Source organism: Anomaloglossus baeobatrachus, chromosome 4 (genome assembly GCF_048569485.1).
Source record: "Anomaloglossus baeobatrachus isolate aAnoBae1 chromosome 4, aAnoBae1.hap1, whole genome shotgun sequence".
Lineage (NCBI taxonomy): Eukaryota > Metazoa > Chordata > Amphibia > Anura > Aromobatidae > Anomaloglossus > Anomaloglossus baeobatrachus.
This window is the reverse complement of record NC_134356.1, coordinates 626,065,333-626,078,511: the sequence shown is the minus strand read 5'-3', so window position 1 is coordinate 626,078,511 and position 13,179 is coordinate 626,065,333. Positions and strand designations below refer to the sequence as shown.

The following is a 13,179-nucleotide window of genomic DNA, read 5'->3' as shown; positions in this document are numbered from 1 at the left end:
AACAGTGTCAAAGGCTGAGGATAGGTCTAGAAGTAGGAGTACAGAGAAGTGGTTGTTAGCTTTGGCGGTAAGTAAGTCATTTGTGATTTTAGTCAGGGCAGTTTCAGTGGAATGATGTGGACGGAAGCCGGACTGTAGGTTGTCAAAGAGAGAGTTAGAGGAGAGGTGGGAGGAAAGTTCAGCATGGACATGCTGTTCCAGGAGTTTTGAGGCAAGTGGGAGTAGCGATATGGGTCGATAGCTGGTAGTAGAGGTTGGGTCGAGGGAAGGTTTCTTTAGGATAGGTGTGACTGTTGCATGCTTAAAGGCAGAAGGGAAGGTACCAGTTGTTAGAGATAGGTTGAAGAGATGGGATAAGGCGGGAATAAGGATAGTGGTGAGGTTGGGGAGGAGGTGGGATGGGATGGGGTCAAGTGCGCATGTAGTGAGGTGCGCTTTTGAGAGAAGATGTGCAAGCTCTCCTTCGGTGATAGTGGGGAGGAAGTTTATGGGGGAGGGGCAGTGGTCTGTTATATAAAGGGGTTGTGGTGGTTCAGCAGAAAAGACTTGTCTGGTTTGGTCGATCTTTTCTTTGAAATATGTGGCAAATTCTTCTGCGGAGATGAGGGAGGTTGGAGGGGGCAGCGGTGGGCGAAGGAGGGAGGTAAAAGTGTTAAATAGCTGTTTGGGGTTGTGTGTTAAAGAGGATATGAGGTTTTTGAAGTAATTCTGTTTAGCCGAGGTAAGGGCCAAGCGAAATGTGTGAATTGCATTTTTGAATGTGGTGAAGTCTTCCTGGGAGTGCGTTTTCTTCCAGCGCCGCTCTGCGGCTCTAGACACTTGCCGTAGTTTTTTAGTGAGGCTGTTGTGCCAGGGTTGTCTATTGATTCGTCTTGCTCTGCCGTTCACAAGAGGAGCGACTGAATCAATAGCTGATGTGAGAGTGGCGTTGTAGAAAATGGTGGCACTGTTTGTGTCGTGGAGTGAAGATATGGAGGACAGCGGTAGGATAGAGTCAGAAAGGGTGTGTATGTTGATGTGTGCAAGGTTTCTGCGGGGGTGTGATATGTGCTGGACAGGGGGGGCAGGTGAGGAGGACAGGGCTGAAAAGGTCAGCAGATGGTGGTCAGATAAGGGGAGAGGGGAGGTAGTGAGGTTAGATAGAGAGCAGAGACGGGTGAAGATAAGGTCTAGTGTGTGGCCATCTTTGTGGGTGGCAGAGGCGGACAACTGAGTTAGACCAAAAGATGAGGCGAGGGAGAGGAGTTTGGAGGCCGCTGACTGGCGGGTGTCAGTGGGGATGTTGAAGTCACCCATGATGATAGTGGGGATGTCAGCAGAGAGAAAGTGTAGAAGCCAGGCGGAGAACTGGTCGATAAAGGCAGTGGTTGGGCCCGGGGGTCTGTATATGACGGCCACTTGGAGGTTGGAGGGAGAGTAGATGCGGACAGAGTGCACTTCAAAGGAAGGCAGGACAAGGGAGGGTAGAGGTGGCATTGGGGTGAAGCTGCAGTTGTTAGAAAGGAGGAGGCCCACTCCTCCACCCTGTCTATTGCCAGGGCGAGGGGTGTGGGTGAAGTGGAGGCCGCCGTAGCACAGCGCAGCAGGGGAGGCAGTGTTGGATGGTGTCAGCCATGTTTCGGTGAGGGCCAGAAAGGATAGATTGCTAGAGATAAAGAGGTTGTGAATGAAGTGCAGTTTATTACAGATGGAACGGGCATTCCAGAGCGCTCCAGAGAGAGGGGGCTGCGGAGTGGCAGAGAGGGGAATGGATTTTATGTTGGAGAGGTTGCGGTAGTTACTACTAGATGGGGAGCGGTAGGGGGGTGATAAAGAGGAGTGTCCCATCTGTGGGGGTCCAGGATTGGGAGATATGTCACCAGCAGTGAGGAGAAGTAGAGAAAGGGAGAGCAGGTGGGAGAAGGAGAGTGGACGGCCTGGTCTGCGCGATACTAGAAGCGATCTGCGGTTTAGGAGCAGGTCAGCAGATGAGGACAGGTGGGGAGGTAAGAGGGAAGGGGAGATGAATATTTGTTTGGAGAGTGCTGGGGTTTGGGGATAGCGAAGGAGAGTGAGGAGGAGTGGAGCAAAGACTGTGAGGGCGTAAGTGAACATGGTGTGAATTGGGTTTTCAAGTGGGAATAAGGGGGAAGGAGCAAAATGCAAGTGAAAGACACAGTTAAAGAAGTAGAGTTCACCTTCTGGTCACTTCTGGGACATTTCTGGTATATTTCTGAGCACTTATGAAGCACTTGTAGAAGTACACAGACCAAGGTACACAGACCTAATGCCCTAAATTTATACCAGTCTCATTACACAAGATGAACAGCAGGTGAGCAAGAGAGAAGGAAGCAGATCAAAGAGTTACACCATGTATGGAAACAACTCACAGGAGAGAAGACAACACATAACTAATTACACAGCAGAGATAGGTCAGTTTAACATACCAATATCAGAAACAGCTTTAAGTGTGAAGACAGAGCATGAGAATAGATTAGGATCTGTGCAGGAAATTCAGAGGGTCAATTCAAATGAACAGTGTTCATACCTGTGAATGAGACAGATGGATTGTCAATATCATAGATGAATGATGACCATGGAGAAGTCACTCCACAGAATTACATCTCTGCTTTCTGGTATATTTCTGAGCACTGAGAAATAGAAATGAAGGACAATTATAACAGGTGAGGAAGATGAGAAATGGTTCCATCTTAGCAAAATATCTATATATCTACATCTCTCTCTCTAATATACAGTTATATATATATATATATATATATATATATATATATATATTTATATTTGGCTGGCTAATAGGAGGGTGTGCAAACAGGAATATACAGATTTTTTTTGGTTCAGGGATGCAGTGCTTATTTACTGGATGAGGCTGGGATAAGAGGAAAGTGTGATATTTGAAGTTGGTTTGGACTTAAAAACTTAAATGTAGTTCTCTGCTTTGGACAATGTCCGTTTGTTGGCAGTATCTCATGAACAAAAAAACCCCAAAACAAACATACAGTATAATATATATATATATATATATATATATATATATATATATATATATATAAAAGCCCCAGTCTCCTAAATACAGCATGAGCCCTACATAGCCTCTAATATACATTATGAGCCCACATAGCCTCCTATATATATATATTGTATGGCTGACATAGCCTCCTATATACATACAGAGCCTCCTATATACATACAGAGCCTCCTATATACATACAGAGCCTCCTATATACATACAGAGCCTCCTATATACATACAGAGCCTCCTAAATACAGCATGAGCCCCCACATAGCTTAATATATACTTTATGAGTGCCCCTTACCTTCTGAGCCCTGCTGTGCTCTCAAACAGTAGTTCTCCTGAACATATGGGGTATCCCTGTACTCAGGAGAAATTTCACAACAAATTGTATGGTCCAGTCTCTTCTATTACCCTTGTGAAAATGAAAAAAAAAAATGGGGTTAAAGCAATATTTTTGTGGTAAAAATGTTTTTTTTTTTTTTTTTTTTTTAATTTTCATAGTTAAACGCTATACAATTCTGTAAAGCATATGTGGGTTCAAGGTGCTCACCAAACATCAGGATACATTCCTTGAGGGGTGTAGTTTCCCAAATGGGATCACTTATGAGGGAGGTCTTCACTGTTTAGGCATGTCAGGGGCTCTGTGTAAACGTGACATGGCATCCGCTATTTATTCCAACCAATTTTACGCTTCAAAATTCAAATAACGCTCCTTCTCTTCCTAGCCCTGCTGTGTTCCCTAACAGTTTTTCACTACATATGGTGTATTTGAGTACTCGGGAGAAATGCCACAACATATTGTATAGTTCATTTTTCCCCATCAAACTTGTAAAAATTAAAAAATTAGGGCTAAAGCAATATATTTGTGGGAAAAAGTAACATTTTCATTTTTGTCCTTCCATATTGCTTTAATTCCGGTGAAGCACTGTAAAGGATTAATAAACTTCTTGAATGTGATTTTCAGCACCTTAATGGGTGCAGTTTTCAAAATGGTATCACTATTGGGTATTTTCTGTCACATAGGCCCTCAAAGTCACTTCAAATGTAATGTGGTCCCTAAAAAAAAAAAAGTTGGCTTTGTAAATTTTGTAGAATACATGAGAAATTGCTGATAACCTTTTAACCCCTCTAACTTCCTAACAAAAAAATATGTTTCAAAAATTGCGCTGATATAAAGTAGACATAAAGCAAATGTTATTTAAATTGAACAAAAATAGAAACACTTGTTTTTGCGCTTATTTTTCATGAGCTGAACTCAAATGATCTAAGACTTTTCTATGTACACAAAAGGCCTTTTTCTCTCGAATATTGTTCACAAATTTGTCTAAATCTGTGTTAGTTAGCTCTTCTCCTTTGCCGAGATAATTCATCCACCTCACAGGTGGGACAAATACCGTATTTTTCGGATTATAAAACGCACTTTTCCTCCCAAAAATTTGGGAGTAAAATGTGGGGTGCATATGCAGATGTAGCTCTCGGCTCAAGTTCTCATCTGCACAAACGCCGCCTCCGAGCCGTTGATCTCCCAGCAGTGGACTTAAGGAAAATAGTGTCCGGAGGTGGCGCATGCACAGATGAGATCTGGGCGTGTCATTGAGCAGATTGCTCAATCGGCGCATGCGCCACCTCTGGGCACCATTTCTTTGAAGCCTGCACCCCCGACAATTTCTGGATCTTCCTGCCTCACTGCACCCACAGCGAGCATCTGGGACACCTGCCGCACTGCCCGCAGCATCGCCCTACTCCACCACTGTCCCTGCTTCCTGTGACCCCACTACACCAACGCTGCCAAGCCCTCCCCTCCCTCCCCTCCCCATTCCCTCCCTGGTAAGACACCACCGGATTAGAAGGCGGACGCCATATTTTTCTTCTTAACCTTTTTTTTTTTTTTAAATTTGGGGTGCGTCTTATAATCCGGTATGTTTTATAAAATGAAAACTTAGATACATTATATATTTCTTAAAATATTCTCGTAATTGCACCAGGATATGATCAAAGGAGGGGATCATATTAAAATACATTTTCTAGATTTTTTTTTAGTTACACATTACACCATGACTCATATGACGCTCATCATGTGCAATTTAGGATGTATATGTACAGCACTACATGGTATTATATGGTATAGTATATGGTGTATATGTACAGCATTACATATTTTTTTTTCTGCGTTGCAGGACTGTAGCTGCTTCACCCATCAAATCGAAAACAGTTACACATAAAGGTAAGTTCACATAAACTGCAGCAAACAACTCCAGGGTTCAGGCTACATTAAGACTTCTAAAGTTGGTCACACATGGATCATATTTGTCCTGTAATATGAATAGGCCAATAACTGGGGTTAATCGGCACTTTTGAAGATTTCACATCTCTGAACAAATTAAGTTCCATTTAGGCTGCTTTCACACATCCGGCTTGAGCTCTGCGGCTCAATCCGGCTGTGCAAGCTATGCAACGGATGCGGTGAAAACACCGCATCCTTTGCATAAGTTTTTCCCATGCGGCCCGTCCGTTTTTTGCCGCTTGCGGCATGCTACTGAGCATGCGCAGTCGCAAAAACCGCATGTGGCGTCCGGATGCGTTTTTTGCCGCATCCGGCCGCCATAGGCATGCATTGAAAAATGCGCAGCATTGGCCGAATGCGGCGCGATGCGGGTTTTTTTGCCGCACGAAAAAACGTGCCAGGCAACGTTCCATCCGGCCGCCGCATCGGCTAAATCTGCCGCATGTGGCAAAAAACGGATGGAACGCAAGGCCTTGCGGCACAATGCGGCACTAATTAAAGTCTATGCAGAAAAAACGCAACCGGCAGCAAAAAAAAAACGGTTGCGATTTTCCTGCAAAGTGCTGGATTGTGCCGCATTGCAGAAACCGGAGGTGTGAAAGCAGCCTTATTAGAGGGCTGCGTTCTAATAAACAATCTATTCAAATAATGTCAGTCGACATTCATTTCCTAGCCCATTCACATAGGTTGACAACAATTTTCTTGGAATTAATGATCATTTTTCTCCATACAACATAATATTTTTGGCAGAACATCCCCGTTTACATGGGACATTGTGCTGTCAACCACAATGATTTTTATACCAGTATAAACGATACAATAAAGGGGGCTTTACACGCTACGACATCGCTAATGCGAAGTCGTTGGGGTCACGGAATTGGTGACGCACATCCGGCCGCATTAGCGATGCCGTTGCGTGTGACACCTATGAGCTATTTTGCATCGTCGCAAAATCGCTCATCGGTGACATGGGGGGTCCATTCTCAAATATCGTTACTGCAGCAGTAACGAAGTTGTTCCTCGTTCCTGTGGCAGCACACATCGCTCCGTGTGACACCGCAGGAACGAGGAAGCTCTCCTTACCTGCCTCCCGGCCGCTAGGCGGAAGGAAGGTGGTGGGCGGGATATTATGTCCCGCTCATCTCCGCCCCTCCGCTTCTATTGGGCGGCGGTTGAGTGACGCAGCTGTGACGTCGCTGTGACGCTGAACGAACCGCCCCCTTAGAAAGGAGGTGGTTCGCCGGTCACAGCGACGTCGCCGGGCAGGTAAGTAGTGTGACGGGTCTGGGCGATGTTGTGCGGCACGGGCAGCAATTTGCCCGTATCGCACAACAGATGGGGACGGGTACCCACGCTAGTGATATCGGTACCGATATCGCAGCATGTAAAGCCCGCTTTACTCAACGAATGGGCATTTTGCCTGGATGTGATTACAGCTGCCCCTTACAATGCACTGAGCAATGACTGAACATAGAACAGTAACACCCCTATGACTGAAAGCGTGGCTGCTGGGAAGAATAAAGTTAATCTCCTCCCAGTAGCCGGGTGCTCAGTGCTGCAGCCACAAAGGATCAGAACGCTATTAACCTGCAGATTAATCCCATATCTGCAGGTCAATAGTGTTGTTTCTTACAGAACAGATTTCCCTCAAAAGGTTATTCTTAATGCTGCATTCACGTATTGTGGTAGTGATGTGTTTTTTTTTTCCATTAGACTGCAGTATTACCACAGTGTCAAGGTGTGAATTTTGAAAATCATAGCAAAATAGTGCATTTTTTCCATGATTGTGGGAAAAAAAAAAAACACAATATGACTGCAAAGTGAGACTGTAGCCTAAGTAACATTTATATACTAAAAACATTTTGATAACAAAAAGTGCTATGTAACTTCATCCCAAATGTTTCTCTGCAAGTCATGTAACAATGTAATTGATTTCTTTTCAGATCCAGCATCTCCACTCAAACCACCAGCCAAGCAAACAACTCGCCCCCAGAGTGGAGAGAAAGAAGCTCAACAGACGGCATCTTTATTAGTCACAAAAAATGAAACTGCCAAGAAAACTGTCGAGGGAGTACTGCTAATTAAGCCTAAAGCTGGGCAGGAAGGAGGGATCACTACACCCTCAAAACGGACTGGAACTGTGAAAAAGGAAGTAGGCAAACTTCCGGAATATGGATCAGTGCCAAAAGATAAAACATTGTGCCTTCGACCAGAAAGCAGTGTATCAGTGCAATCCAAGCCACTAGCCACTGCATCCAGCCCAACTAAAACTTTAAAAGCAAGCTCAATGTCTCCTAAGTCGAAACAGATTGTGCCTCCACCAGAAAAGCCTGTTACTGCCATATCCTCATCAACAAAAGCAACCAAAAGCCCATTGGCATCTACAAGACAGGGTGCCATGACATCAACAACAGTCAAACCTGTTAGAACAGCATCTCCATTAGTTAAGGCTCCAAGACCTACACCAGTTTCAACCAAAGTTGCAAAAACACCTACATCTCCTATTAAGCCAGTGAATGCATCATCTGCTCCAATTGTGTCACGCAGCACTGTACCTATGAAACCACAAGGGAATACCCAAGTTAAACCAGGCAAGCGATCAATCACAATGAAAGCAACATCTGTGTCAGCTAAACAGGTAAATAATGTACCTACTCCAATCAAATCCATAAAATCGTCTACTGTTGCTTGTAAATCAGTAAAGGAAAACTGTACTGAAGCTACAACAGTTGTAAATGAAGTTACTCAAAATCTCCCAGAAATGGCTAACACAGAAATGAATACAAATGAAAAAGTAGCTGAATTGAAGAAGCCCCAAGAATCACAGATTGCAGAAGTGGTAGTAGCTCCACCTGTAAATAATGTCATAGAAAATGCCACAGTAAATGATGCAATGAATGGGGGAAAGCTGTTAGAGTCAAAGTTGCCTTTAGACAGAAATGAATCCTTATCACTGACTGAGAAAAATTCTGTAGAAAAACATTCACAAAATAATGAAACACAGCTATTACCATCTTTGACCCCAGAAGTAAAGTCACCTGCTAAGCAAGTTATACCTCTAGAGGAAGAAGTTAGTCACTTAGTCAACGAAGAACCTACTGCAGAATCTTCAACTGAATTAGCCAATCCTTTACGTGATGAGCAAAAAAGTAAAAAACCTTTTGAGGAACTACTCAATGATCCAAGGGAACATATACAGGAAAGAGCTTTGAGGGCTCCGTTAGGACAGACACATTTTATCATGGAGGAAACAAAACCTTTTAAGGAACAAACAAGTGATCCGATTGAACATTTGCGAGAAGAACTTGAGTCTAATCCTGAACTAGCCAAACCTTCAGACTATTCCATCAATAACATTAGTGAAGGAGTTCATGTTTCCAACAAAGCAGTAAGTGATGAACACGCATCGTCCATCCAACCCTCAAAGGAGACAGTGGAACTTTTAATGGAGAAAAACAGATCTATAGATAAAGATCAGATGGCTTATATGGATAAAGGCAACTATTTAAATCAATTGGAAAGCATGCCAATAAAACATTTGGATGAAGAAACATGTACAGCAGAATGCTTTGAACCATTAGAAGATGTAGTGACATCTTCTTTAGAGCAAGTAACGCCATTAGAAGAAGGTGTACTATCAGAAGATGATCTAGAACTTATGGAACAGAAAGATAAAATACTGAAAGTAGAACAAACAAATCCATCAGAGACTTCAAATAAACCTGAGACATTCCCAGTAGAACCACATAATCCATTGGAAATCATTACATCTTCAACTGAAGAATTAACACCTTCAGAAGAAGAAGAAGCAGTAGTTGTAAAGGATGAAAAACAAATGGTACATGAAATATCCTCAGCAGATCTAGATATTGATGAATTCAACTACAAAACAGATCTAGCCAAGACAACAGATAGAGAAACCTTTTCATTGGAACCAATCGTATATTCAAATGAAGAAATCAAAACTCTAAAGGAACCTTTTGGAGAGACTATAATAAATACAGAAAGTAAACATACAATGGAAGGAAACATTCAGTCATCAGATCTTTTACAGTCTTCAGCTGAAGAAGTCAGACTTTCAGAAGAACAAATCTCTGTGGAACCACTACTTTCTTCAGTGAATGATAAAATTACTCCTTGGGAAAATTTGACATCAGCAGAAGCCTTACAGACTTCAGTTGAAGGGGTAAAACTTTCAGAGAAGGAACCCTTGTTGTCAGTGGAGTCAGTTGAGTATTCAATCGAAACCATCAAAGTTCCAATTGAAGACCAAATATTGTCAGTGGAGCCATTACAAGATTTATTTGAAGGCATTAAATCTTCCCAAGAAGATACAATGTCAACAGTAGAACCTGTCCATACATCAGTAGATGAAGTCAAACTTTCAGAGGATTGCATAATGGTAGAACCACTACTGTCTTCAGTTGAAGCAGACAGATCTCTAGGTAGAGAAAATACATCATCACTGTTACTATTAAAGGCTTCATTAGAACCACTGAATCCTTTGGAGGAAAACTTAGTTTCTTCATTTGACCCACTAACAGAACCCGAAGAGAGTAGAACTTCACTCGGAAACTCAACTAGATTAATAAGGTCACAGTCTCCAGTACAATTGCAGAACCAAAGTCAATATCTTATGTCATTAGAAAACACTAAAGTGTCACATGAACTTACAGAAGAAGAACATAATGTTTCTTCAGAAAAGGAAGAAGAAAGCCCGTTAATGCAAGAACAAATACATCTAACAGACCAGTTTAATTCAATAATAGAAGCTACACAATATAATGCAGAAATCCTTGATGTTTCCATTGTAAAACCATCAGACAATGTGGAGCAAGGTATCAATTCTGCAAACATAGATCCAGTTGGGTTACAGTTGCTTGAAAAACCTTCAAATATGATGCATGATCTTGACCATGGACCTCCAAAGCATGTGACTACAGCAGAAAAAGTTGACCCAGCAGAAGAAGGGGTTGAGTATATATGTAATCCAATAAAACTATGTCAGTCTATACAGGAATCTGTACTGTTCCCAGAGGAACCATTAACATCTATACTGGATTTTAAAAGTACTTCTGTGGAAGCAGCTGCTTACCCAAAGAAGCCAATAAAATCTTCATTAGAAAAGGTCAATTGTGTACATAATGATGAAAAGGCTACAATACCATCAATACATGCATTAATGGGAGACTCTGAAGATATTACTACTTATCTACAAAAATCACTGGACACAGCTATATGTACACCATCAGAAAATATCGGTGTTTGCTCATCAATGCCAATACATATCACCAATTATGTATCAACTTTACCAAACTACCAGGAACATTTGGAAATATTAGAATCTACTATTCCTTTGACAGAAGATAATGCATTTGTAGAGACCTCAGTTGACCCACAAGTTAATAAGCCATTACTTCATGTCCTAACACCATTGGCTTCATTAGAAACAGTAGAAACACCAATAAAACATGAAATGCCGATAAAGCCTGCAGAACCTAAAGATGAAACAAATGTGGTGGCTCCAATAACAGAAGAAACAAATTATTCAGTACAAATAAACCAACCTGAAGAGTTAAATTCATTGATTTTAGAGAATCAACATAAAACAGTAACATTAGATCTGATTACAGATCTGGAAAACCCATTAGATTCAAATTTCTATGTGACTAAGGATCCAAGAGTAAAAATAAAGAACCTCTCCACAAAACAAGGCATAGAGGATGATGTAAAAACAAAGAAGCGACAAGCAGATGATGTTTTAAATGAACCAATTTCATTTACAGATGAAGAAACTTTAGAACCCTCAGATAATGCTACTATTATTGTAGAGCATACTATACCTTTCAAAGAAACAATGCCTGCAACAGAATTAATAGAAGTAGGGTTTTCAACTGATTCTACTAGAATTTCCCATACATTCACTCCAGCCACAAATACAATCTCGATGCTGCCAACAGAGCAAACTTTTGAGGTTCCAGACACAACTGGTTTATTTACACAACCACCGTACAAGGTAGACCCCTGTGATCATCCACAGGCAATAGACAAGGAACCATGGGTGATAGTGAAGAAGGAGGACTTATTAGACTTTAAGGAAGAGCCAGAAGAGAGACCACCAAGGCCAGCAAGTCTAAATCAAGATGCTGAGGTCCAAGATGAACAGAAGGCCGAAGAGGAGCAGGTGGAAAGGGCTTCAGTATGCAGCACATTAAGTGATCCCCAGCTGGCAGCAAAAAGTAGTAGTGAGACAAGTACTCCAGAAGAGCTGAGAACTTATGAAGATTCTAGTTCTGGTGTAGAATCCCATTCAGATGATGCTGTTACATCTCCACAAACCACCCTCACACCTGATCCAGATTTAGGTATCCACATGGGACAAGAAGAAGGGACAGATACTCCAGCAGGTACTCCAGCTTCAAACAACAAGGGGGTACCTCTGCCACTTCAGATTGTAGACACTGAAGGGCAATCTCACAGCACCTCTCTGTCTGGTATCTCTGACTCTTCAGAGAATAATCCAATTGTACGAAAAAAAGAAACGACAGCCTCTACTGAATCAAGAGATCATGATTATGAGCAGAGAGCAAAAGAAAAAGGAGCCCAAAGAGGTAATGATGACTGACTGTGTAGTGCTTGGAAAAACATAGTGTATTTACAATCAACATAAGCACGACTAGTTAGCGTAGGAAATTATGGACCATACCATTCTGCCACACCAACACGTGTGTTACAATACAATGTAACACTGAACAGTGCATATCATTAGCCACATATCACTTCATCTATCACTTTTTCCTTCAACATATTCCTCAACATATTTTCCCTCACAACCCTTCTCCCAACTCTAGTATGTTTTACCCTCTCCGTTAGATGTGTTTTTTTTTCTTTTACAAATATTATAATAAACATTGATTTATTTTGTACAACTGGTGACCTCTGTTTTTATTTAAGCATGTGTCATATGTGTCTGTCATTCACTGTATAACGTTAAGGTCATTCTCCATGTGTCTTTTGTGAGTAGTTTGTGTGTTGTGCAATATTTATGACTTGTGCATTACTAGATCATGTGGATGTGTTCTCGATATGTTTTCAAAACTTGTGCATAGCGACATTGTACCTCATCAACCCATAAGTTCAGAATGAATGTCTTACTTTATTTTCTACCACTCAACAGAACCTCATTTACAAATGCGCACAATCTTCATTTTCAGTGCAGCTTAATGCAATTGGTTGTCATTCATTACTAATGATTTTAGGCTGGCTTTTTTTTTTATTTATTTTTTTTTAGACTAAAGCTCAGATCTTCCCCCTCCTCTCATGATCAATACTTTTTCTCACCTAATAGGAGTTCTAAGAACTTTCAAAAACTTTCCAAGGTTCTGTAGATTTAGCATTTCAAAAATAGATATATTTACATAGATGTGTCCCATGTAGGGTTGACCGGGCACTACCATGCTCGGTACTCGTAACTAGTGATGAGCGGGCACTACCATGCTTGGGTGCTCGATAATTGTAACTAGTGATGAGCGGGCACTACCATGGTCGGGTGCTCGATACTCGTAACTAGTGATGAGCAAGCGCCATCATGCTCGGGTGCTCGATAATTGTAACTAGTGATGAGCGGGCACTACCATGATTGGGTGCTCGATACTCGTAACTAGTGATGAGCAAGCGCCATCATGCTCGGGTGCTCGATACTCGTAACTAGAGATGAGCAAGCGCCATCATGCTCGAGTGCTCGATACTCGTAACTAGAGATGAGCAAGCACTACCATGCTCGGGTGCTCAGAACTCATAACGAGTAGAGATGGGCGAATTTCAACTATTCATTATCAATGGGCAAAAGGAGCATTTTTCTTGCCGTGACAAATACTGGAATA

At 41.9% G+C, this 13,179-nt stretch overlaps 1 protein-coding gene across 3 annotated transcripts in view; it reads left to right on the top strand.

Moving 5' to 3' along the window:
* Positions 1-13,179, top strand: part of PRR36 (proline rich 36) — a 59,038-nt gene that overhangs the window by 35,702 nt on the left and 10,157 nt on the right. For all 3 annotated transcript variants that reach the window (XM_075346325.1, XM_075346328.1, XM_075346327.1), the window contains exons 4-5: positions 5,190-5,236; positions 7,240-11,907. In XM_075346325.1, coding sequence (XP_075202440.1) covers positions 5,190-5,236; positions 7,240-11,907 — 4,715 coding nt within the window. The remainder of the gene's footprint in view (positions 1-5,189; positions 5,237-7,239; positions 11,908-13,179) is intronic.